This window comes from Patiria miniata, unplaced genomic scaffold (genome assembly GCF_015706575.1).
Source record: "Patiria miniata isolate m_02_andy unplaced genomic scaffold, ASM1570657v1 HiC_scaffold_22, whole genome shotgun sequence".
In the NCBI taxonomy this organism is placed as follows: Eukaryota; Metazoa; Echinodermata; class Asteroidea; order Valvatida; family Asterinidae; genus Patiria; species Patiria miniata.
Window position 1 is genome coordinate 18,278,358 of NW_024037061.1, and position 27,335 is coordinate 18,305,692.

At 40.3% G+C, this 27,335-nt stretch overlaps 2 protein-coding genes across 2 annotated transcripts; both read left to right on the top strand.

Annotated features, from left to right (window-relative positions):
• The first annotated feature begins 1,326 nt into the window (after nucleotides 1–1,326).
• LOC119730852 (endo-1,4-beta-xylanase C-like) lies at nucleotides 1,327–5,393 on the top strand. Its single transcript, XM_038203905.1, has 5 exons — nucleotides 1,327–1,440; nucleotides 2,379–2,469; nucleotides 2,698–2,748; nucleotides 3,091–3,141; nucleotides 3,533–5,393. Exons 1-5 carry the CDS (start codon nucleotides 1,393–1,395, stop codon nucleotides 3,613–3,615), a joined length of 324 nt encoding a protein of 107 aa, XP_038059833.1. The 5' UTR covers nucleotides 1,327–1,392; the 3' UTR covers nucleotides 3,616–5,393.
• Nucleotides 5,394–7,991: 2,598 nt separating this feature from the next.
• LOC119730141 lies at nucleotides 7,992–21,919 on the top strand. Its single transcript, XM_038202914.1, has 8 exons — nucleotides 7,992–8,060; nucleotides 14,748–14,954; nucleotides 15,710–15,769; nucleotides 16,022–16,222; nucleotides 18,482–18,607; nucleotides 19,475–19,565; nucleotides 19,793–19,843; nucleotides 20,233–21,919. Exons 1-6 carry the CDS (start codon nucleotides 7,992–7,994, stop codon nucleotides 19,520–19,522), a joined length of 711 nt encoding a protein of 236 aa, XP_038058842.1. The 3' UTR covers nucleotides 19,523–19,565; nucleotides 19,793–19,843; nucleotides 20,233–21,919.
• The last annotated feature ends 5,416 nt before the right edge of the window (nucleotides 21,920–27,335 follow it).

Consider the following 27,335-nt stretch of genomic DNA (forward strand, 5'->3'; position numbering starts at 1 on the left):
GGGTATCTATCTTCTTCTGCTTTTTAACACCTATATAGGTGTTTGGCCTTCAGCCCAACATTGTAAGAATTTACCATTCTTCTCATTTGTATTCTTCATGACAAATTCTTCTCCAGAACTGTTTGTCAAAATGAAAACATAAATGAACTATCGATTCAATTCAATTCAACTACATATTTATTTCCATGCTTCATGAAAAAAAATATATAGAAAACTTTAGAGAAAAGGGTTAAACCATAAAGCAGTAAATATCAAATTAACAGCAAAATAAAAGAAGTTACTAGAGCATCGGGCTGTTTTAATAAGCAGAAGCTTGTGGAAAACAGCCGACAGAAAAAAACACAGGACAAACAAACAAGCAAACACCCCAACAAACAATCAAAGACATTACAATACGTAAGCTGGCACGAGACAAGGAACATATAATAATAAAATGAAAAGATGGCAAAAGGCTGTATGAGCAAAAAAGACCAAAAAAACAACAACAAAAATAACATGTGAGGAATACAGAAACGCAGTAGACTTAATCAGGAGAGAAGGCTACGATACATAATGGGATTTGGCTATATATAGCACAGGTAACATAGCTCTTGAGATTTCTGGTAATGACGTCACGATGACGTCATCAAGTATCATTTTACAAGCAAGCAAATATTTCTAGATTTAATCTCTCAAAATATATATGAAAATCAACTGTTAAAGATTTAATTTTGTTTTTATGACAATCGATACAATATTGTGGGGTCGTCATTTTTTGTATTAAGTGCAAAATCAGATAACTCTTCCTTCCGGTCGAAACCGGAAGTGCCTGAAAATTTAAAATTGATGTGAACTTGCTTTCAACGATGTGAGTCTCTGCTTAGGCTGTACTTTACAAAAATATTACAGGTGACGTCATCAAATGTTGGAGCACCCTCTAGCGGCATGTTGAAAAAGTCGAATTTTGGTATTTGAGTTGATGTGTTCGGCGAAGTTTGTGGTAATTGCTACAAACATGAAAGCCCAACACCGTGTGGTTGTTCCTATAACCTCTAGTTTCTCATTGAAGTTGCCGTCGTTGCTTCACTCTTGAAGCACAATATAAATGAGAATCACGTCTCCTCCGCTTTTCTTGATTTAAAGTATTTCTAAACTGCGATTTGTGCTTCAACATGTATGATGAAGTTATAAGATTTTCAAAATTGCCTAGACGTTCACAAGACGGATCGTTACGTACCACAAAAATATTTGGGTTTAATATGTGTTGAATTGTGGGATACCCTTAAAGTGTGAAGGTAACTGATACATTATATCTCTTGCAATGATTCTATACAGGCGGCCGTCAATGGTGTTTATGCTACACTGATACTTCTCGCCGTAGCGGAGTTTGTTGTCGCCATCATTGGTGCCAGCATGACCTGCGGTCCCCTTTGCAACGGTGGATCAGCAACTCAGACTGTGGTAGGTACCGCATTGGGACAACACCAAGTTGTATCCTCTGTATCTGCATTGCTTGTTGTTTTATCAAGATCAAGTAATTTACAATTCAGTTGACAAGTCCAGTTTTATGGGTGTATACAACAGCTCATTGTGACTTGACTTTGGTCATGATGCCTTGTGATTAAGTTATTAAGGACTTTTGAGAACTTGTGACTGTTGTATAAAAGGAGTATTTCATGCTTTTGAGGTAAATTCCAGTTTAAATTTAGCAGTCAAATCTAACCTAGGCATGTATACACGTATTGCAGTTATTACCACGTAAGGTCATATAGGCATACCTTTTCATCCTTTGATTTGCTTTCCTTCGAAAGCACTTCCATTTTATTCTGGCAAAAAAAAACTAGTTATTCGCCGTTTCATGCCATGGAATACCACTGAAGCTAGTAGACGAAATGTATAAAGGTATAATAGAGTTTTCGTGTATTCACATCGCTTTCTTAAATTAATGTTACAACGGAAAAAAAACAATATTTGGATAATAAAGCAAATGCCCTATGGATCTACAGTCCTGGCCAAATCTCGCTGAGCCCCCAAGCCCCCGGCCCCCGTTCAATGTTGTCTCTCATTGCGCGGTGTGTGCTCCATCAGCTGTAGAGAACAACATTGACCGGGGGAGCGGGGGAGTGGGTGACCGTGGCAGGCTCAGGAAGTGTCCCAACCATTTTGGCCGGGATTGTAGATTTGCTCAGAAATCAAGAATAATTAGCCACTTAAATCATAAAAAAACCAGATCGATCATAAACAGAGAGTTCGATTGGAAAAGAATGTTCAGATATGGGATCAGCGACAATTACGCGTACGTTTGCAAGGTATCGCCATGATAGGCAATGCATTCAATTAGACGACGATGTAGTTGAAGAAACACTCCAATGAAACACAACTTTTCTTGATAATGACAGATCCACTACCAAGCTCGACCACACATGGTGGTTACCACACAGCCCCATGGCCCGGCCTTCTACAACGTTCCCTCTGGCCAGCCACAAATTGGTAAGAGATGTCTTTTTCAACATTTTAAGTTATAGTAATAATGATCAGATATCAAACTGCGAAGCTTGTGGTCTCTCCCATGTAGCCCTTTTTTTTTAAATTCTTCACAACATCTTTAAGCTGTCTTTTCCTCTGTATATGTGTTCATAGAAAGTATAACACCCTTCTCTGGTCGTCTCATCCTTAAAATTGCATTTCCTAATTTCCCCTTCTCCTGTTTTGATACAGCCTACCCAGCTCAGCAGGGGCAGTATCCGCAGGCTCAAGCGCCCCCACCTGGTGAGCAATAGTACCAAGAACCATTAAATAGGTCATCGATGACCTTTGACCTGAAGGAATCATGATATCTAGTACTTGAAACAGAATTTTAAGTCTTGACTTTTGCTTGTTAACTGTATATGTGGATGTACATAGAACTCACGCGTCGAGAATCAGGTTAAGAGGCAAAACAATATGTTGCCCTGGTTCCCTTTCATACTAACTTTCCGATAAAAGAGAAATTTGGGAGATGTTTAATTGATGTAAAGTATATTAAATGAAAAAAGGTGTACTAAAATATTTACTCAAATATACTGTCTCATCCTTAAAACTTCATTCACCCTTTTTCCTGTTTTGATGCAGCTTACCCAGCCCAGCAGGTGCAGTATCCGCAGGCTCAAGCGCCCCCAACCGGTGAGCAACAGTACCAAGAACTCATTAAATAGGTCAGCGATGACCTTTGACCTGAAGGAATTATGATATCTAGTGCTTGAAACAGAATTTAAAGTCTTGAATTTTGCTTGTTAACGGTATATGTGGATGTTCATTTAGCTTTTATAGAACTCACGCGTCGAGAATCAGGTTAAGAGGCAAAACAATATGTTGCCCTGGCTCCATTTCACAATAACTTTCCGATAAAAGAGAAATGTGGGAGATGTTTAATTGATGTAAAGTATATTAAATGAAAAAAAGTGTACTTTGAGATATTTACTGAAAAGCTGCTGTTACATTACGGTGATGTGTACATTAACCACACTGTCTCATCCTTAACACTTCATTCACCCTTTCTCCTGTTTTGATGCAGCTAACCCAGCCCAGCACGTGCAGTATCCGCAGACTCAAGCGCCCCCAACCGGTGAGCAACAGTACCAAGAACTCATTAAATAGGTCATCGATGACCTTTGACCTGATGGAATCATCTAGGGCTTAAAACGGAATTTAAGTTTTGGCTTGTTCATGTAAACTTTATATGAATGCACATTAAGCTTTTAGCAGTCACGCGTCAAGAAATAGGTTCGGAGGTAAAGCGATATGTTACTCTGGCTCCATTTTAGAATATTTTTTTTCTCAAATGAAAGTTAGAATGTTGGAGATGCTTAATTTGAATCAAGCAGTTAATGAAAAAAAGTATAATATAGGCCTATTCAGATATTTACTCAATAGCTGTTGTAACATTATGCATAATGTATATATTAAATAAACTAAAAATGGGCCATTCCCAAAATCACAGCCTCGGCTGTAGACATTCGGGGCATGTTTTGCGTTTCTGACTAAAATACTAGTTAGTTTTGTTGTATTTAATTGCTGCGTTTTCAAAGACGTCCATCACTGAACGCCAAAGGCAGTGTCTTTCTGTTTGTTTTGTGCATTCGAAATTGCTCCGGAGCCAAATTTAGCCTTAACCAACAGCAGGTTCACCGCTTTACAAATAAAGGTGTGACCAATATAAGCTTTTATATAACCGACATACAAATCCTTGTCCTTTGATTGGAGGAACTCCCATCACGTGACATTCGTTATGGCCCCCATTCACGCCCGGGCTCAAAAAGTATACTATCCGCCAATGGGGAATGGGAAATACTATTTCCAGTTCACTCGGCTTCGCCTCGTGAAATGGAAAAGTCCAGATTTTACCTTGCGATAATATTTCTCCCATTCCACGCTGAGCATAACAGGGAGTCGTATAATTTAGAAAATTGAGTTTATGTTAAATTGTTTGAGGTTCTAGATATGGAATTTATTGCCTTAGTTTTCAAATTGGAAGGGGTTTCGGTGTTATGTTTCACCTGGGGAATCTGTATGATAATGAAATATAAAAACAGCTCTCTGTACAACGCATGACGAGCTGCTTCTCCGAATTAGATCCATTCGTTGATCAAGCTGGTATTGATGGAATAGCCCACATTAGCTTTCTTGCATTCACAGCAAAAACAAATTTAAAAAAAGAATTCAAGATTGCTGACTTGATATAGCCGCTGTGACTTTTTAAACCCCGTCCGTTGACTTCAACAGCACTTGGCGTAAGTTACACACTTATTTGTTTTCTTCTTAAAAGAGATGTCTAAGCTTTGTAATTCACACATATTATATTAGTCAGTACTACTCAGATTTGTCATTTATATGTACACAGTACTCACTTTGGTTTTGCTAATGTATCAATGAGCAAATGATATGTCCCTATGAGAAGGTGATGTTTGAACGTTTTTTTTGTAATTGTTATTATGAGTTATTATTGTTTGATAACATGTCTGTCAATTTTGTTTGCATCAGAACTTCCCGTACCGGGGGGTGGACCTTCAGCTGTGTTTGTGTTTGGTCATGCTGCTAAAAACTCCGTTCCATTGATTTCATATCTTGGATGCTTTCCATACAACAATGACCAGAATTTTAAAATGTTATCCTACACTGTTTGGAACAGAACTGCCGTAAGGGCTGAACATTTAGTTATATTTTATGCTGCTAAAACGTATTCCCATTTCAGGGATGCTTTCTATACAACAACGTCCTTAAGTGTTAAGAAACCACATTTGGAAAAGGGATTAAAACAATAAATAGTCAGGATATCACGTTCACTTGTCTTTAAACTTAATGGATTTTTTTTAATAGTAAAGTTCGTAGTGCAGACCTTATTATGAAACATTTAAAATAAAGAGAATGCTTGAATTCCCATTTGCCTCAACGGTTTTTTTTGTTTTGTGGGGGATGCGGGCACTGGGAATTTGTTGGGGCACATTCCCCCGGCTCCAAGCACACACCCGGCTACTCGGTCATGAATAAAAACTGTTGAAGGAAACGAAGGCGTCGAAAAGTATTGTGGTGAAGTCACTTGAAATAGGCCTACACAACTACGTGCATTTCTTGTGCATGGTTGACGATTGGTGCGCTCACGGAAGTGTAGTTCGTGTACTCACTTTGGGTCACGGGTTTTGCAATAATGTATACAATGAGATCTCGTACACAGTTGAGGGAAAAGGCCTTCAGTACCACTGTGAAGTCGAGGCACTTTTAATGCCACTAAGCGATTGCTTTATTTAGAATATGACGCGGTGGTACCCTTAATTTTGTTTGACAAACCACATATTATATGCACTTGATGAAACTCTATGATGTCACCAAATTGGTCTATGGGGACGGGCATCACTAGCGTTGGGTAGGTAAACGTGTGAGGGGCTACGGAGAATCAACACGAGAAATAGATAATATTGTGTGTAAAAGGCAAGAGGCATTTTCAGTGATGATTTTCAAGAGATGACAAAGTGAAGAGACGAATAAAAGAATAAATGAATGACCGAATACATGAATAAAGTGCGGACAAAAGTTGACGTGTCAGTGAAATAGTAACACTTAGTAACGTGTTTGATTTGATTTAATTGCATTGTTTGCAAACAAAAACAAAAAATCCCATCTTATTAATAATTAATGCGGTACCCGCTGCTATGTACAATAGATTCGAACCAACCAACCGATCCCGTTAGCACGATAGTGGAGAGGTAAGACATCTGCACTAGAAAGCAGGAGGTCGTGGGTTCGAACCCACCTGAGTGTTTTTTTTCCCAACCTTCACTCGGGAGGTAAGACACTTAGTATACAGTGTCTATACGTCGGTGAAGGGCAAAACGTAATTTGATTTACATCACCCCGACGCAAAAATCCCATCTTATTTCTGTCAATTGTTTGTTCTGTTGTAGTAGTAGGTCTACTCATTACTGCTACTTCAGACAGTCCAATACAAAATAACACTTTCCAAGTAATTTTGTTCTCAATAATATTTCACATTTTATACAATCAGTTTCAAATTCGAACTGATTATAACATGAATAGAATGCTTGTATTGTTCTCTTTCAACAATAAGAGTAACAATTATTAAATTCGCACAAATTCTTAGAAATATAAAAAACTCAACAGTCATCAATAAAAAAAAAAAATCAATGAACAAATGAACAATGAATTAATTAACATACTGTTGTATTGTTTACTTGAAAAAGCATGTGGACAAAAAGCCATAAACAATGTCGACATGATGTAAAGTGCAAGATCTGGGGGAGAATTATTCATACTACTCCCATCTCTGATTCCTGTTTACAGGTACCAGAGCGTCAATCGCTTCTCAAAAATGGGGGTAAATACCTTGATCAGAACTAATGCAAGTGCGAAGCCCTTATGGCCTTGGGTGATGGGGTCCGGGGCCTGCTGAAGGGCCCCGGAAATTCTTTTGTGGTGCGATCTGAGGCGATTTCTGACCATTTTAACCAATTTGTTTTTGAGCAAGAGATCGTCATTTATACATTATTTTCGAGTGTGGAGTCATTGAATCAGCTATTCTGAACTACAGAATGAAATATGGGCTACAATTTGTATCCGTTGACGAAAAAAGTGTACAGGGGGGGGGGGACAAACGATACGATACCCCTCACACTTTAAAAAGTGCGTGTGTGAGGGGGTGGGGGTTGGGGGGGGTGGGGTGGGCACATGTCCGGGCACATGTCCAACCCCCCGTCCCCCACCAATTGAAGCCCATGCCTATTTACAATACAGTCAGCTCATTCACAGCACAATACTGTACACTGTCTCAAAATGAGGTACCTAAGCATTTCCCCCTGAAGCACCTGAGTGGTACTAAATCAGGGAAAAAACAGATTTATGATGTTACATATCTCCATGATTGACATGAAAGGGGGGATTTAGTGGCTTTGCACAACTAACTTGCACACCTCGCGTTCAGTGACTGGAGCAAATTTACTTTACACCTACCAGTAATGTGGTGGCGCCCTTTCAAACGAAAAACTACTTCCTGTTTTACTTTTTTCAGCAGAGTGTCTTTTCTTTCCCTTGTACGATATATGGACAAACCCAGTCTGTATGCGCTGTGTGTAGGTCTTTAGAACGCCGTTTCCGTCAGTGACGCCGTTTTAGGAAACAAGAACACTCTATCCAGCGAAAGGTACTGAAACGATTGCGTTTGTTTTTTCGCTTAAATCACTTTTAAATGTCCTATAATAATGTTTATCATTACTATGGCAAGAAAAGCAAGTGCTTATTGGCGCCTTGAGAGAGTGAGACAGGTTTTTCCAGAAGATGTCCCATGGAGCATTTGCGAAACTATGTGAACTTGAAAAATCAGAAGTATAAATGTATTAACACTCAGACCTTATCTCACTTTTATAAAATATGTGAAAATATGGATGAATTGAACCGATCGACCGCCTGACTAATTATGGATTAATTGATTGGATTAACAGATTCCAGAGATACTTTCTGTCACAATGATGACCCCTACCAACGCCCCACCGGCCTACGTGGCTGCGCCTCAGCCCGTCGGCCAGCAACAACTGGTAAGTCCGTGACCACTTCGGGAATTAGACTGTTCAGTTTTGGCTAAAAGTGAAATTAAGACTAATGCAGCAGACTGGGTAATAGCTGCTCATTTCTATGATTGCTTTATTGACAATTGGATCTGTGAGAAAATGTGTAATTTAGAAATCAATGGTGATTTTACTTTCTGTTTGCTCGGGTTGGGTAAAAGATTCCGTCAATGCACCGTCGCCATTTTGCCTACCTTGTACCAGTTTGTACAGGTCAACTGAACATGACTGGCTTTCACACTTGACTACACACACACCAGTAAAGTTTACTACTGGTATTTGCAATGTCATGTGCGTAGTGCCTTTATTCATATGGTAATGTCAGAATGAGAAAGAACATCATATTTACCTGTACGACACGTTCTGTACTTGTTGTACGCCTGTCGAGTGTAGGCCTACAAGGCAAATTATTCTCTCGTAGTTGTTGGTGTTCGTAATTTGTTGGTTTAGGCCTACATTACATCAATCACCGGTATGCAATATGCCATTATGGCGTTGAGTTTGTTCTACAAAGTATCACAAATTCATTTCATCTTTTTCATCACTCCACACTACTACCCAATAAATACCTAGCATATTAGGCTGAGAGCTGGATAGGGTTTAACAAAAATCCCCTTATGGTCCAAGGCATAGTATCATCGACCTTGATCACAGAATGGCAAGTCTTAAGCTTCGCTAGATCAGACCGATGCTCATTGTCGCCATGCCAAATGGGGCCAATTTTACATTTACTTAACATTGTGAAAACAAGAACGAAATCAGTTTCGTTTGACAGCTTGGCACTTGAAGATAATTGAAATATAATTTTTGAGTGATGTTAGATCAGACTAATTAAATAAGAGCGGCGCCAAATTCGGGGAGGGGGCGGGCTCGCTACCCACTTCCATGTATATTTTTGCGTATATTTTTGCTTATATCTTCGCAATGCACTTTTATAAATTGTGTCAAGTTTCCCTGACAGGTTTGCTGGTGTCTTGCAGTTATTTTGACACACATTTTTTGGAAAATAGGGCAAACCTTACCTTCATCGCAAAATGTCTATTTTCCAAAACAGGTGTCTAGATGTAACTTTCCCATCTTGATAATGATCTGTGTACATACCGTCCAATCAATTACCGTTTGAAAATTGTCAAAAAAAAAAAAAAAAAAAAAAAAAAACCTTTACCGTTTACCCTATTATAATCTTGGTGTGGAAACAGAAAAAGCAAATCGATTACCAGTTACCGTTTATGCGTCTAAAAAAACGGAAACAGAAAAACAAACTTGTTTTACATTTTACCGCTTTTTGAATCTGTTAAAAAAATTAAAAAGCAAACCCTTTACCCATTTCTGTCTTTTTAATTGAGAATTGAAATTAAAAAAAGGAAAAAGCAAACCTTTTACCAGTAACCGTTTTTGAATTAAAAAAACCCAGCAAACCCACCCTTTACCAGTTACCGTTTTAGAATCTTAAAAAGAAAAAAGGAAAAGCAAACCATTAACCGTACACCCTTTTTTGAATTTTAACCCTTCGCGTGCTAATTTTTGGCGCTGTGATATTAGACGGCTGCATGGAATCAATCCATGACACAATGTAATTTGAGCTACCCGGCCCTCAAAGTCCACCATTCACCCAGATTAACCCCTGGTATCACTCAGGCCCTATAAACAGTCAATAAAACCAGACACTAACCTCCTCAATGCCATTTGACAGTTCCATTTTTGCCACAGGGGTGGTCGAGGTAATCCCTATGTGAACAATGCATTTGTACACAAGCCTATGTAAATGCGCACAAGCACATTAGGTTTTCCCGCCAATTTCCAACCCCTCCAGTAGGATCACAAGACTTACACCCCCTCTAGTGGATGAACCATGGTCCATACTAGGATCTAGCGATAGATGACCTGGGCATGGCTAACACGTGGCTGGGACAATAAAAAACAAAGAAAAAGCAAAGCCTTTACAGGACACCGTTTTGGGGTCTGTCTTTCGAAAAAGGGACAACGCATCGAGTTACAGCATTCCTTTTTTGATGCGTATTCCTAAAAACAAAATAAAAAATCCTTGTCCTCTGTATACAGATAAAAAAATATCACAGCACACTCGTATTTGTTTCATTTTATTCTACTGAAACACAAACAACTAAAAACTATACGACAATTTGTTTTTTGGGTTTTTTTTCCCCGCTCAAACACGTAGTAGTAGAAGTAGTAGTACATTTATTTCGATGCTGTCCTTGGATGAAGGCTACAGTGTTTACAATAAGTTAATACAATATTACAGGTTAAGTTTAATATCAAATTATTACACAAAGAACAACATTTAAGTTTTGGTGAAGCAAAAATGCTTTTGTACACTAACCTAGGGACAGACAATGGGACAGACAGGACAAAGGACTACAACAACAAATGAGTGTGCATGCAGGTACTAAGACATAACAATACGAGATAATTTACACATTACATTTATAAATATGCATCAAGAAGTTGTTTTCTTAGTTTTTGACAAATATAGCCTGTGATGGTGATTTTTTCATAGATTCACTAAGACTGTTCCAGTAATTTGCACCACGTTGAATAAGATTGTTTTTTAACAAGGTCGTTCGACTGTAACAAACATGGATATTTTTTCTAGAAGCACTTCGAGTATTGTGTGAATGTATGTTTGATGATAACGAAAAATATGAGCTAAAACCAGGTAATGCATTATTTGCCAACACAGTAAAGAAAAAAAGGGTAACAAGAAAAAGAAAAACGAAACCTATCACTAGTTTCAGCCCAACGAAACCCGAGTGCGGCCAAGTTCGTCAGAAAGTGTCTCGCTGCTGTTTCCGGGGGATAAACAAATTGTTCTCAAGGCGTGGCGGGAGACCCAGGATCGATAATGTACATTTACATGTGTGCATAAGAGTGCCGACAAATAGATCGAATTCCAATTTCGCTTCACTTTTAGGCCAAAAAAAAAAAAAAAAATGTCGGTCTCTGGTCAGACCGAAGTTCCGGAATTGATGCGGCGACGCGGTTTAGGCCAAAAAAAAAATAAGTCGGTCTCTGATCAGCGCGCGCGTCGATTTTAATCATGCGCGTCAATTTTTTTTTTCCAAAATGTTCCGCGGTAGCTCCAACAGCGCCCTCTATTGCCGCACCTGCTCATTTTTTTTTTTACCAAAGAGCAACAAAGAATAGGAAATTGCACCAAGGCAAATGATCGAGAGCACAAGGCAAATTATGGAGGACACCAGTGTACACGAGGACACCAAAAAAGCAAAATAGTACCCCACCTTGTCTGTACAATCCAAGCTTGAAGAAAAAAAAAATCAAAAAAAAAACGCGTCCCCGCGTCAATTCTGGAACTTTGGTCTGACCAGAGACAGAATTTTTTTTTTGGCCTTATTTTATTTTTTATTTTTTGGTGGTTTTTTTTCTTCAAATTTTGAATTGTACACTCAAGGTAGGTACTATTTTGTTTTTATGTGTCCTCATTACACATTGGGGTCCTCCATAATTTGCCTTGGTGCCCTTTATCATTTGCCTTGGTGCAATTTCCTCATTCTTTGGTGCTCCTTGGTACAAATATTTGAGGAGGTGCGGCAATAGAGGTCGTTGTTGTAGCTTCTGGGTTAACTTGAAGGGGAAAAAAGGTTGACGCGCATGATTAACATCGACGCGCGCGCTGACTCGAGACCGAGTATTTTTTTTTTGGCCTTAAGATACTTTTTCATTTTCTACAACTGCCAAGACATCAATAAAAACTGGTTTTATTTTCTCCTCCTTAATTTTGTAGTACATGTGAAGTTTCAATTCGATGTGTTAGTCGGCACTCTCTTAGGCCTACCTGTTTTTGAAAATGGACAGTTTGCAACGAAGCTTAGTGTGCCCTGTTTTCATAAAATTGGTGTCAAATAAATGCAAGACATCAGCAAACATGTCAGGGAAACTCGGCACGATTTAAAAAGTGCATTGTGACGATATCAGCGAAAATGTACATGAATGGTGGTGGTGGCCCCGCCCCCTCCGCCCTTTTTGTGCCACTTTTAGTTAATTACTCTGATCTAAAATCACGCTTCAAATATATTTTCATTATCTACGAGCGCCAAGCTATTGATTAATTAAAATGTAAAATTGGCCCAATTTGCCTTGGCGAAACTGGCCATTCTGTCATTAGTGTCGATGATACTATTGTGGCGAAACGAGCTATACACCCTTCGTGGCGGGAATAACTAGGTGACCCGACAGTCTGACCCGATCGAAGAATGTAATTAGACCTGGCCTTAAGGCGAGCCATCAGATAACGACCGTTCGGGTACTGGGTCCGGTATGCTAATTTCTTTCACCCCAATCGGTACGAAGCCAGAAGCCACCCGGTCACTGAAGCGTGACGCCCCAATCGGTCCAACCTGGTGACTCATGGTTTCACAATAGGCAACATAAATTGAAGCCTAGCCATGTTGGAGGATTATTCGGCCCACTGGGATTACCAGCGGCAACTTCTATGAAGCTCATCACAGTCATTGTTGCCTGCTTGAGGATGAGCGCGTCGCAAATTGGTTCCTTTGTGATGAGCCAGAGCCATGGTGCAGAAGCCAGGTGGAGTTAATCCAGGCCGATCGGTTCCATGCAAGGTCCCAATCCCTTCAACATACTGGGCGGGCTCAACCCCGAACGGTCCGGGGAGGGATTCTAATTTGAGGGCTCGCCTAACCCACAAAAATATTTATAAACCTCGCACAAGGATGAGCGGTTACCTGGCCTGACGCAAGGGGGGATATAGTTAACGAACGGCGGACTAAGCCTAGGGGCTGTTCGTTTGGCGGAAATATACCACCGATCTGCGATTAATTAAGTATTTGACTTTATTGACAAAAGAGGGGACTAACTTATTCAGATATATCCAACAGAGAGCGGGACTACATAAGCTTCACAGTGACCAGTTATTCCAAGATGTTAATCAGCTAGTTTATTCCTTTAGCACACTTCAAATATAATGTCAATGCGTCACCATTCAATAATTTATACAACGATGAACCTCACAGATCTGATGAATCCAGGTAAACCTCGGTGTTCGAATTAACACTGATAAACCTCGTTCTTAAAACAAGCACTAGTAAACCTCGCTCTTAGAATAAGCACTAGTAAACCTCCCTCTTAGAATAAGCACTAGTAAACCTCACTGTGATAATCTAGTAAACCTCGCTGTGATAATAAGCACTAGTAAACCTCGCTGTGATAATGAACACTAGTAAACCTCGCTATTAGAATAAGCAGTAGTAAACCTCGCTGTGATAATGAACACTAGTAAACCTCGCTGTTAGCTGAAGGGTCAACTGCACCCCTTGTCATTAACTTATACAATTATAATCTTCGTACGGCTCTTGGGTCAACTGCACCCTTTATTAGCTTATGCAATTATAATCGTCTGGTTCAACAGGGGTCAACTGCACTCCCTTATGATTAACTTGCACAATTATAACTCACAGCTTAGCGGGGTAATTCACTTAAGGTAAACCTCACTTGGGTATACCTCACCTAGACTTGAGGTTTCTAGTTTATCAGAAAGTGGTCGTCTGCACCACTGACTTAAATAACGGGCTAGTGTTCTTTCACTTAGCACAAATGACCCCAATGAGGTCTACAAATAACAGAATAGATTTATACAATAGAACACAATCCTTGCTACTGGCTTGACCGTACCAGCGAATTACACACACGGGATACTTAGTAACGTTTCTATGACCCACCGGACGATAATAATAGCCCTCTGAACGTTAACCCAGTAAACCTTCGGGAAACTCAGGATTCACGGACTTTACAGGGCCGCAATCAAGTCACGATTCCCTCCACAAGTCACGATTAAGCAGGTTCCCCGGCAGGAAAAGCGAGCTCAGTTGTCCAAGTCCGCATCAACCGCAGCCACGCCAATTGGCATAGATCAACGGCAGACAGACCTTCCGAACAGTCTTAGCTACACTTCTTCCTCAATGGGAAAACAAGCCTACGGACTCACAGGGCAGCTATACCGCAGCTACGCGTAATGGCACAAACAACGGAAGACAATCCTTAAGTCTGAAGTAAGCCTAACTGTTCCCCAACCTTCAGATTTACTCCGGGTCCGACTATTATCTTAACTCAGGCCCTATATCTGAAATATCCAGACTTCTTAACAACAATCCACCCCAAATCATATCCGATAAGACCTTAAACTGCACAGGGGGATGTAAACAACGAAGTCCAGCTTTACTGACCGATCACACAAGGCGCGATGGGGCTTTCTCCCGCTCCGGTCCAACCACGGTAACCCAGTAAACGCTGTCAGCTCACGAGATTGCACGACACAACGCGGTCACTCCCAGGAATTTACTCGTTGAAGTCTCTCACAGCAGTGCCGATCCCACGCCAGGCCACGAGGCAATCGCCCCAGACCAAGCCGGATGCACGCTGCTGATTGGTCGCTGCGCGATATCACGCCCTTGTTCACGCGGTACATGCCTGAATAATTAATAGCCAGACATGCCCATCAGCCTAGTGTACATGCAGGACGCGCATGCCGATTGGTTGCCCCACAGTATCACGCGCTCTAACGCGCGGACTGACGTGATGCTTCTGAGGCTAGACTTGATATCAAAACTCTCAGTTTTTATCATTGCCACTCGACCCGAACATTTCCGTATCATTCACCAGGTGACGGTGCAACCCGCTGCCGGCGTTACTTTCGGCACGGTCAACCCACAGCCTCGAAGTGGTAACTGGAAGGGTATTCTATGGACAGGAATAATTCAAGTGGTTTTGGGTTCCTTGACCGTCATTCTGGGGATTGTCACCCTTTCAGCATTTAACCGTGTGAACGATAGCAGTGATATTGCATCCCCACTTTGGTGTGGTATCGTAGTAAGTATGAAACAATACTCCCGAATTCCATGCCATTCTTGTGTATTGACCAGGGGCGGATCCAGGAATTTTCGCGGAGGGGGGGTTCATTAGCCAAAAAAATCGGAAAATGTACACAGGTTTTTTTCTCCGGACATGTGGCCTCCGTAAAATATAAAAACTGGGGGGGGGGGGGGGGGGGAGCTGGTACCATATTTCAATAGGGGCGCTGTTCAAATTCCACGATTATCAACACTAGATTACAGAATGGGTAAGGTAATTTGAACAGGCGGATACTATACCAGTATAATTTTTTGGGGGGTGTCACAGCCGGGGGGGGGGGGGAGGGTGGACTTATTTTTGGGGAATTTGTATGCGAATTTTTTTTTTTTAAAAACAGTACCGATTTGTTTGTTTCTTTGTTTCTTGTGTAAGTTCTGATGCCTATTGACTCTTTTAGCTAGGTGCAGTCGTTTTAAAAGGAAAGAGTTGTGTGGAGAGAGGAAAATGAATTGGGCGGAATATTTCCACCTCACAAAATTTATTTCTCACTTTTCACATAGCTTACGAGGTTTACGGTGTGTTTTTTTGTTTTGTTTTACGTGTACAATGATACGTTATGTTTTTGACACTTCCATTTTGTGTCCACATATCTTGTTTAAGTTTTTCAATATCTTGCCAATGATGGTTGGGTTCGTATAAACATCTGCTACACATGTACATTCAAAATGAAGCATGTAGCCTTCCTTAAATTTCAGCCTTGAATGTTTTTACAGTTCTATGGCTTCGCTGGAATCTGTGGAATAGTGTCTGGATCTAAGAAGCATTCTGGATGGGTAAGCCATTGTTAAGGGTTTCTTTAATACTCGGCAGTATCATGGTGCTCAGTTGTTGCTTCCTTGAAATGGAAAATGTTCAAAATGGGAAGAGTAACCAATAAGTAGAATCCTACTATGTTATTTGCAGATAATTATGGCCTCAATATTAACATAGAACCATTTAGCGAATATTGGACCACTTCCAGCGATGTAGCCTACATCAAGATTTTTTTTAAAGAGTTTGAATAAATTGTGTGTTTTTCTGCACAGGCTGTCGGCTACATGGTCATGTCCATCTTGGCTTGTTTGGCGACGTGCTGCGTCATTGGTTTTGGTGCTGCCAGGATGTCATTCATCAATGAACACTGCTATCCGCGTTTAATTACGCGTTATCTTTATAATTATTATGGCCGCGTCGTGGCCGTCTTCGTGGCCGTCTATGACGATCCTCGTTCACACTGTGATTTGAAGGTAAGTAGAACTTTAACCTCCTTATAATGAAAACGTATTCTTGCTTCTGCCTCAGGGGGTTTCTATCTTCATCTTTTTTACACCTGTATAGGCCTATTAGGTGTTAGGCTTTCAGCCCAACATTGTAAGAATTTACTATTCTTCTAATTTGTACTCTTCATGAAAAATTCTTCCTCAGAACTGTTTGTCAAAATGAAAACATATATGAATTCAATTCATTTCAACTGTAAATTCATTTCCAAGCTTCATGAGAAAAATATATACAAACTTTAGAGAAAAGCGTTAAACCATAAAGCAGTATATATCAAATTAACAGCAAAATAAAAGAAGTTAATAGAGCATCGGGCTGTTTTAATAAGCAGAAGCTTGTGGAAAACAGCCGACAGAAAAAACACAGGACAAACAAACAATCAAACACCCCAACAAACAAACAAAGATATTACAATGGGTAAGCTGGCACGAGACAAGGAACATATAATAATAAAATGAAAAGATGGCAAAAGGCTGTATGAGCAAAAAGACAACAAAAAAACCCAAAAATAACATGTGAGGAATACAGAAACACAGTAGACTTAATCAGGAGAGAGGGCTACGATGCATAATGGCAGATAAGAGCTTGCTTGTATGAAGACTTGAAAAGACCGCTGACATCTGATACGCTCATCTATAGCATTCGATACGCAAGGACCAAAGAAGCGAATGGTGTTCACAGAATAAGAGGTGCGAGTGAATGGAACATATAGATTGGTGCAGGATCTCGTGGAGTGGCTATAGTATGGCGCGAACGGAAGTGAAGAAGGAAGAGAAGACTAGCGGAAGAAGGTTGTTAGTGAACTTATACATGAATATCCAGGTATGGAGTTTGTTAATGTAATGAATAATGTACTTATAATTAGGAGTGGAAATTCGCAAAAATGATGAGTATTTCTGGAGCTCTGACTGAAACGTGTTCACTGTTCACCCAACCATAACACAACCATGATGCATTATCATGTATTTTTTTTTTTCAAAACATTAATGCACAACCCACTGAGGATGTACTTTGTTGATATTACGTCATTATGACGTCATTATGGGTCAGGTAATCTTTAAAAATAAATAAGAAATCACCCGTGAGATGCCGGAATTTGAATTTTACGGGAATTGATATGATAATACATGATCTTCATCACGTCAAATCACGTGGCCCTTCTTTCCGGTTGAAGCCGGAAGTGCTCAATAATTCGAAATTGGAAAAAGATGTGAACCTGTTTTTAACGATGTTAGTCTCTGCCTATGTTGAACTTTACCAAATAATATCGGTGACGACAGGTTAAAACTGTCAAAAACGCATTTTCAGTCGATGTGTGTAGCGACATGTGCGGTAATCGCTTCAAAATTTCATACAACACCGGTGCGAGTAAAACATTGATGACGTCATCAGATCAGAAGTTATAATAAAAAGACCTTTTAAAAACCTTACGAAATTGCTGAAAAATCAACCGCGACAGATACAATCAAGATTTGGCTATATATAGCATAGGTAACATAGCTCTTGAGATTTCTGGTAATGACGTCACGATGACGTCATCAAGTATCATTTTACACGCAAGCAAAGATTTCTAGATTTAATCTCTGAAAATCAATATAAAAATCAACAGTTAGAGATTTAATTTTGTTTTTATGACAATCGATACAATATTGTGGGGTCGTCATTTTTTTGTATTAAGTGCAAAATCGGATAACCCTTCCTTCCGGTCGAAACCGGAAGTGCCTGATAATTTAAAATTGATGTGAACTTGTTTTCAACGATGTCAGTCTCTGCTTAAGCTGTACTTTACAAAAATATTACAGGTGACGTCATCAAATGTTAGAGCACCCTCTAGCGGCATGTTGAAAAAGTCGAATTTTGTTTTTTGAGTTGATGTGTTCGGCGAAGTTTGTGGTGATTGCTACAAACATGATAGCCCAACACTGTGTGGTTGTTCCTATAACCTCTAGTTTCTCATTGAATTTGCCGTCGTTGCTTCACTCTTGAAGCACTATATTAATGAGAATCACGTCTCCTCCGCTTTTCTTGATTTAAAGTATTTCTAAACTGCGATTTGTGCTTCAAAATGTATGATGAAGTTATAAGATTTTCAAAAATGCCTAGACGTTCATAAGACGGATCGTTACGTACCGCAAAAATATTTAGGTTTAATATGTGTTGAATTGTGGGATACCCTTAAAGTGTGAAGGTAACTGATACATTATATCTCTTGCAATGATTATATGCAGGCAGCCATCAATGATGTTTCTGCTACACTGATACTTCTCGCCATGGTGGAGTTTATTGTCGCCATCATTGGTGCCAGCATGGCCTGTGGTCCCCTTTGCAGTGGTGGATCAGCAACTCAGACTGTGGTAGGTACTGCATTGTGACAACACCAAGTTGTATCCTCTGTATCTGCATTGCTTGTTGTTTTATCAAGATCAAGTATTAAAATTACAATTCAGTTGACAAGTCCAGTTTTATGGTCGTATACAACAGCTCATTGTGACTTGACTTTGGTCATGATGCCTTGTGATTAAGTTATTAAGGACTTTTGAGAACTTGTGACTGTTTCATGCTTTTGAGGAAAATTCCAGTTTAAATTTAGCAGTCTAATCCAACCTAGGCATGTATACACGTATTGCAGTTATTACCAAGTAAGGTCATATAGGCATACCTTTTCATCCTTTGATTTGCTTTCCTTCAAAATCACTTCCATTTTATTCTGGCCAAAAAAATCTGTTATTCGCCGTTTCATGCCATGGAATACCACTGAAGCTAGTAGACGAAATGTATAAAGGTATTATAGAGTTTTCGTGTATTCACATCGCTTTCTTAAATTAATGTTACAACGGAAAAAAATAACATTCGGATAATAAAGCAAATGCCTTATGGATCTACAATCCTGGCCAAATATCGCTGAGCCCCCAAGCCCCCGGCCCCCGTTCGATGTTGTCTCTCATTGCGCGGTGAGTGCTCCATCAGCTGGAGAGAACAACATTGACTGGGGGAGCGGGGAGTGGGTGACCGTGGCAGGCTCAGGAAGTGTCCCAACCATTTTGGCCAAGATTGTTGGTTTGCTCAGAAATCAAAAATAATTAGCCACTTAAATCATAAAAACAGATCGATCTTTAAACAGAGAGTTCGATGGGAAAAGAGAGTTCGATGCATTCAATTAGACGACGATGAAGTTATTAAAGAACACTCCAATGAAATATAACTTTTCTTAATAATGACAGATCCACTACCAAGCTCGACCACACGTGGTGGTTACCACACAGCCTTAGGGACCGGCCTTCTACAACGTTCCCGCTGGCCAGCCACAAATTGGTAAGAGATGTCTTTTTCAACATTTTAAGTTATAGTAATAATGATCAGATATCAAACTGCGAGGCTTGTGGTCTCTCCCATGTAGCCCTTTTTTTTTAATCTTCACAACATCTATAAGCTGTCTTTCTCTCTGTATATGTGTTCATAGAAAGTATAACACCCTATTCTGGTCGTCTCATCCTTAAAACTTCATTTCCTAATTTCCCCCTTCTCCTGTTTTGATACAGCCTACCCAGCTCAGCAGGGGCAGTATCCACAGGTTCAAGCGCCCCCACCTGGTGAGCAAAAGTACCAAGAACTCATTAAATAGGTCATCGACGACCTTTGACCTGAAGGAATCATGATATCTAGTGCTTGAAACAGAATTTTAAGTCTTGACTTTTGCTTGTTAACTGTATATGTGGATGTACATTTAGCTTTAATAGCACTCACGCGTCGAGAATCAGGTCAAGAGGCAAAACAATATGTTGCCCTGGTTCCCTTTCATACTAACTTTCCCATAAAAGAGAAATGTGGGGGATGTTTAATTGATATAAGGTGTATTAAATGAAAAAAGTGTACTAAAATATTTACTCCAAAGCTGCTGTTACATAACGGATAATGTATATATTAACTACACTGTCTCATCCTTAAAACTTCATTTACACTTTTTCCTGCTTTGATGCAGCTTACCCAGCCCAGCAGGTGCAGTATCCGCAGGCTCAAGCGCCCCCAACCGGTGAGCAACAGAACCAAGAACTCATTAAATAGGTCATCGATGACCTTTGACCTGATGGAATTATCTTGGGCTTGAAACGGAATTTAAGTTTTGGCTTGTTCATGTAAACTGTATGGATGCACCTTTTGCTTTTAGCAGTCACGCGTCAAGAAATAGGTTCAGCGCTAATGCGATATGTTGCTCTGGCTCCATTTTAGAATATTTTTCTCAAATGAAAGCTAGAATGTTGGAGGTGCTTCATTTGTATCAAGCAGTCAATGAAAAAAAGTATAATATACTCAGATATTTACTCAAAAGCTGTTGTAACATTACGCATAATGTATATATTAAATAAAGTAATAATGTGCCATTCCCGAAATCACAGCCTCGGCTGTAGACATTCGGTGCATGTTTTGCGTTTCCGACTGAAACACACGTTAGTTTTGTTTGATTGGTTTGCCGCATATTCAAAGACGTCCATCACTGAACGCCAAAGGCAGTGTCTTTCTGTTTGTTTTGTGCATTCGAAATTGCTCCGGCGCCAAATTTAGCCTTAACCAACAGCAGGTTCACCGCTTTACAAATAAAGGTGTGACCAATATAAGCTTTTATATAACCGACATACAAATTATTGTCATTTGATTGGTGGAACTCACATCAGAATATTGAGTTTATGTTAAATTGTTTGAGGTTCTAGATATGGAATTTATTGCCTTAGTTTTTAAATTGGAAGGGGTTTCGGTTTTATGTTTCACCTGGGGAATCTGTATGATAATGAAATAAAAAACAGTTCTCTGTACAACGCATAACGAGCTGCTTCTTCGAATTAGATCCATTGGTTGATCAAGCTGGTATTGATGGAATAGCCCACATTAGCTTTCTTGCATTCACAGCAAAAACAAATTAAAAAAAAAGAATGCAAGATTGCTGACTTGATATAGCTGCTGTGACTTTTTAAACCCGTTCCGTTGACTTAAACAGCACTTGGCGTAAGTTGCACACTTATTTGTTTTCTTCTTAAAAGAGATGTCTAAGCTTTGTCATTCACACATATTATATTAGTCAGTACTACTGAGATTTGTATATTATATGTACACAGTACTCATTTTGGTTTTGCTAATGTATCAATGAGCAAATGATATGTCCCGATGAGAAGATGATGTTTGAACGGTTTTTTTTGTAATTGTTATTATGAGTAATTATTGTTTGATAATATGTCTGTCAATTTTGTTTGCATCAGAACTTCCCGTACCGGGGGGGGGGGGGGGGAGAGACCTTCTGTTGTGTTTGTGTTTGGTCAGGCTGCTAAAAACTCCGTTCCCCTGATTTCATTTCTGGGATGCTTTCCATACAACAATTAATGTTCTTTAGTCTTAAGAAATAACAAATGGGAATGGACACGCAAACTTGTAAGCATGATATCACGTTTATTGTGATTATGATTTAATGTTTCTTTTTTATCGCAACTTCGTTATGCAGATCCTATATCAAAGGTTTTAAATAGACAGAATGTTTTGGTTCTGATCGCTCAACATTAAATAAATAATTTTCAAATGTTTGAATTTGCTTTTAAATTCTGTACTTGTACTTTTATATTTGTTGTGAAGACTTTTCGTCTGGCCTAGACAAAATATAGTATTGGACCCACGAAACCTCAGCTGGTATATGCAGTCTTATAATTCCGATCATGTTTTATGTAAACTTACAGTATATGACCTGAGCTCAGCGTGTAATATAAAAAGCTCCTAAATCTCCGTCGACAATCGGGCTTGCCCAGATTAGAGTAAAGGGACCGGGGACCAGTCTACGATCTGTCGCCTGCCTTTGTTTGGCTCGTCCCCAGCGCATTGCACGCTCCATCCAAAGTGTTCAATCCAGACGCAAAAACTTGACTTAAAAGCACGCCTAATAAAAGCATTGTGGGTATAGGTCAGTTGTACGTGCATTTCGTGCGCATGGGTGGTGCACTTGGGAAAGTTCAGACTTTCGGTTACGGGTTTTACAATATGTATCCGATAAAAGCTCAAGGAATTGCAAGGCTATTACTTATCACTCGGTGGTACCAGCGCCATAGCGTAGGGAGAAGCGAGCCCTGGGAAGAAGGATGAGACGCTTTTTATGCCACTAAGCAAATGCTTAATTTAGAATATGACGTAATGGTGCGCAATATTATTGCATGACAAACCCAGTCGGTAAGCGCTGTGTTCAGTACGCCGTGCTAGGCAGTGACGACGGTTGAGGAAACAGGATCACTCCAGCGTAAAGGTAAAACGGTCGCATTTGTTTTCACTTTGTTTTGCCACTAAATTATACCTCGTAGACGGAAGGAAAGCAGGTCTTTACTCGCGCCTGCCGAGAGAGACAGTCGTTTCCAGTGGATGTTTCTCAAAATGCACACTGGAACATAATACCGAAATAAATTGTGTTGCTTCGACTCTTTTGCCGTTTTACAAGTCATGTTTGAAATACGAGCAAATGTTGATAATCGGACCGACAGACAGACCGATTGATGATTGATTGATTAATTGAATTACACAGAATCCGGAGATACTTTCTGTTACCATGATGAACACTAACAACGCCCCACCTGCCTACGTGGCTGCGCCTCAGCCTGTCGGCCAGCAACAACTGGTAAGTCAGTCAACTCCACCTGTATTTAAAATATGAACGTTCAGTATAGTGAAAAGTAGGGTCTATGTTGTAGACTGAGTAAATAACGGTCTATATCAGCTAAAATATGTTTATTATTATCAGTCATCAGTTCTATGAGATACTTAATATGTTTTGAGATTGATGTGATGGTGCTTTTGTATAATAATCCGGCATCGGTTTTACTATGCCGTCGCCATTACCTGCTTTGTACCATTCAGTACAAGCTAGATGTATACGATTGGTCTCATATACATGACTAAACACTCACAAATACAGTTGCCTGTTGGTGTTCGCAATGTCATTTACGTACTCAGGCTAGGACTCTATTCATATGGTAATTTTAGCACGAGAAAAATGAAATTCTTTCTACCTCAAGGACATGTTTTGTGTGTTGCGCGAGTGTACAAGAGTCAAACATTATTGAATTTCTATTGGTTGGGTTTACATTGCACTTACACGAAATATGCTAATATGGTTTTGACTTTGTTATATAAAATATGACAAATTCATTTTACCGCAATCAACACTCCCCACTATCACCCTATAAATTCCCAAAATATCATTGTCACTCAACCCAAGCATCCTCATTCACCAGGTGACGGTGCAACCAGCTCCTGTTACTGTCGGCACGGTCAACCCACAGCCTCGAGATGGTGACTGGAAGGGTATTCTATGGACAGGAATAAGTCAAATGGTTTTGGGTTCCTTGACCGTCATTCTTGGGATTGTCACCCTGACAGTATTTAGCAGTGTAGAACGCAGTGATTTTGCATCCCCAATTTGGTGTGGTATCTTAGTAAGTGATTTGAACATTATTCGCCATAATTTCATGCTACTTGTTTATTGACAGTGCTGATTTATTTTCCTTGGGCTGTTCGTTGGGTTGCTTGTTTGCTTGTTTATTTGTTTCTTTTGTTGGTTCTACTGCCTCATGATCGTTGTTAACTTGTTCAGCATCAAAACTGTTGTTTCATTAGGTCGTTAAGCTCAGTGCAGTCGTTTATGAAGCGGGTTTGTGTAGAGAAAGAGGAGACATGGAGGAATATTTCCACCAGGCAACGATTTTTTTTCTCATAGAAATAAAAAGAAAGGGTTTTACTTGCACGAGGTTATGAAACAGGGCTTTTTCGTCTGTTCACCAAAAGGAGTTTCGTTTTACATGTACAATGAAAGGTTTGGGATGCAATAGACACTTCCATGTTGTGTACACATAGACGGCTAAAGTTGTCGCACACTGCTAAGGGCAGGTTCATGATGTGGTGTCCACCACCTTGCTAATGATAATGGTGTAGGATTCGTATATAGCACCACAGCCTTGAACAGGGTATCAAATTAAAGGGGACAACAAGACCCGGCAGTGGGTACTTTGGCTTTTATGTAGTCATGTTGTCCATGCAAGGTGGAAGTATACGGTGATTGTTTTGTTTTTAAGGAATATAAAAAGGTTTATATTTTGTGCCAAATAAGATTTTTGTTGGTTATTAGCTTGTAAGCATGTCTGAACTTGCTCAAAAGATGGGCGTACAATCTGTAACGTGAGTTAGCGTATGCACAAGCTCCTGAAATACACACCTCTGTACATGTTATGATTATGTTTTAGTAATTGTCGAGCTTATGTTTTTGTAATGGTCGAGCATGGCTTACACTCTGATGATGCACGAGCACTGAAAATATTTTTTGTTTCCATCAGTGCACATTGTGAGGACTTTCAAATGCAAGGTATTTAATTTTCTGCCTTGTCTTTTTTGTGTGTAATAGGAGTCAAGGATGAAAAAAACATTTATGGCCCAACCGCATTAGTTGGTCTTTTCCTTTAGTTTAGTTTCTTAATTTCAAGGGATATTCTGTGACGAAAAATCCATTCTAAACGCTTTGACTTTAAAGAATACTAATGCAGAGTTGACGAAAGACCCCCTCGAAATGTGATGTGAGTTACCATGGAACTTCCCACATACATCTGCTGCACAAGTACCGTAATTTTCGGAATATAAGCCGCGGCTTATACGTTGATTTTGCCCATGAAAATGTTTACTGCGGCTTATACACAGGGCGGCTTATACGCCGAGCCTTGAAGAATAAAAATGAAATTCACATGTGTATTTAATGTACTGGTATTAGAAGAGATATGTTGCTGAAATGAATTATAAATTAAGAAAGTCATTAACAAACCGAAACCATGTCTCACGTAAAGGTACCGAGCGGTAAAAAAGTACGGTGATGAAAGCTGTCTTCGACACTTGCCACCAGCCGTACGTGATACTGGTACAGTGCAGCAGCGATATATGCAGGCATGCTTTCCCAACAGCGGACCACACCATTTGTGGTAACAAAGGGGTGTTCTTTCTTGGGAACAATAATTACCAATATTTTCGCTGTTTAAAAAAAAAGAAAAAAGACCACTAAAATTTTTATGGCGTTCGAAACATTTTTTTATTACATAATCAGTTGTTCAACGTCACAATATATTTTGTTTTCTTGAAATGTATTCAAGAAACGATGTAAAACTCAAAAGAGGGACTAAATCACCCCTTACAAAATTAATGGAATCGTCTATTAAAATGTCCGCTTCGTTTTGACTATTTCCGAAGAAAGTTACGATCGAAACTTGAATTTTTCTCGCAACTAATCGCAACAATTTGATAAGTTTTGCGGTAAAAACGGACCTGTTTATTCTTAGGACAAAACAAATCAGCATCTGTTGCCACAAAGCAAGATTTGTAGCGCTCCAGTCAGACAACACACGGTGGGTTGCATACTCTCTCACGTGCTGTGGGAAAATGTTGTCATTCACCGGCGTGCGTGGCGCAGGCTGCCGGGCTATGACGGGGCAGCCGGCAGCAGTTCCCATTGTTTATTTCTCATCAATTCCCATATTTGTTTGTAAAAGTTTCGATTGTAAATGATTTGATATAACTTTTGTGGTCCTTTTAATAGCTTCTGTAGTGTAAATGGAACTGGTTTAGAGCATTTTGACTAGAATTTGGAGGCCTTACAAAATTGAAACCGCAGCGGTCGGTGCGGCTTATACGCCGGTGCGGCTTATACGCCGACTTCAAATCTTTATTTGCAGATTTTTGCGTGCTGCGGCTTATACGCCGCGCGGCTTATATTCCGAAAATTACGGTACATGTTCATCCCAGATGGCAATGGTGAAAGGCCATGGCCTTGAAGGCCATGGTATGGTGTTCTATTGACGCCAAATCTGCGTCGCGTCGTGCTTTCACGTCGTGCCGTCGCGTCGTACCGTCGCGTCGTGCCGTCGTCCGTCGCGTCGTGGCGTCGCGTCGTGCCGTCGCCCGTCGCGTCGTGCCGTCGCCTCTTAAATTACCGTTTCTAAGCACGTACACTGCATGAGGAAGCGACGCACCTTCACACGTCGCGTCGTGCCGTCGTGCGTCGCGTCGTGCCGTCGTACGTCGCGTCGTGCCGTCGCCCGTCGCGTCGTGCCGTCGCCTGTTACCTCGGCGCTTCTAAGTAGACTGCTTGAAGAGGCGACGCACACATTGCCCGTCGCGTTGTGCCGTCGCCCGTCGCGTCGTGCCGTCGCGTCGTGCCGTCGCCCGTCGCGTCGTGCCGTCGCCCGTCGCGTGACTGTATCTTTCTTGGCAATAGGTGGCGCCTTCATTCTTCATGTACCTGTACTGTATTTATGACATGCGTGCCGTGCGGTGAAAGTGTTGCAAATTGCTATGTCGTACAGTTTGTACACGGTTTGTGGGGAGGCCAATTATTAGTGGTTGCGGAGGTCCGACTCAATCAATTTCAAAATACATAGACTATTTTCTGCTTCCGATTGTCAAACAACAAAGCACATATACACGCGATTCTGGGCATATGCTTGAAAAACTAAACAACGTGACATTGAAGCAGGATATCCTATTGATCACATTGGACATTGTGTCCATACGAACTGCCCACAAGATGAGGCAATTGAATCAGTTTGCGATGCACTTGAAGTTGCCGATAACAGTCTGTACTACGCAATACCCAAACCTACAAGAGAACACGCTCGCTGTCTCCTGGAACTTATCATGCTTCGAAACATATTTGAATTCAATGGAAAGTTCTTCAGACAGAAAATTGGCGTGGCTATGGGAAGCGAATGCAGTCCAGAAATATGCGATATAACCCTGTTCAAATATGAACAAGAAATTATTCTCCACATAATCCTTCAATTGCGAGTTACATGATATACAGGGACAACGTCTTAATAATATTTAACGGTAACGAAGACCAAGCCGGTGTTCTCGTCCAAACTCTAAACCAAATTCATCCCACGCTCAAGTTCACGTCAGAGTCAGAGATTTCAAACAGTCAAGTCACCTTCTCGACCTCGTCATCTACAAAGGCGAACGGTTCAAAAAAGAAGGGAAACTGGATACTCGAGTAGCAACCAAAAAAACTGATACCTTTCAGTATCT

What these genes read in the sequence shown, in the direction of transcription:
- LOC119730852 (XM_038203905.1), top strand. Translation starts at nt 1,393, where the DNA reads ATGACCTGCGGTCCCCTTTGCAACGGTGGATCAGCAACTCAGACTGTG. An exon ending in GATCAGCAACTCAGACTGTG is followed by an intron (nt 1,441 to 2,378) that starts GTAGGTACCGCA and finishes TGATAATGACAG; the next exon opens with ATCCACTACCAAGCTCGACC. An exon ending in CTCTGGCCAGCCACAAATTG is followed by an intron (nt 2,470 to 2,697) that starts GTAAGAGATGTC and finishes GTTTTGATACAG; the next exon opens with CCTACCCAGCTCAGCAGGGG.
- LOC119730141 (XM_038202914.1), top strand. Translation starts at nt 7,992, where the DNA reads ATGATGACCCCTACCAACGCCCCACCGGCCTACGTGGCTGCGCCTCAG. An exon ending in CCGTCGGCCAGCAACAACTG is followed by an intron (nt 8,061 to 14,747) that starts GTAAGTCCGTGA and finishes ATCATTCACCAG; the next exon opens with GTGACGGTGCAACCCGCTGC. An exon ending in CTAAGAAGCATTCTGGATGG is followed by an intron (nt 15,770 to 16,021) that starts GTAAGCCATTGT and finishes TTTTCTGCACAG; the next exon opens with GCTGTCGGCTACATGGTCAT.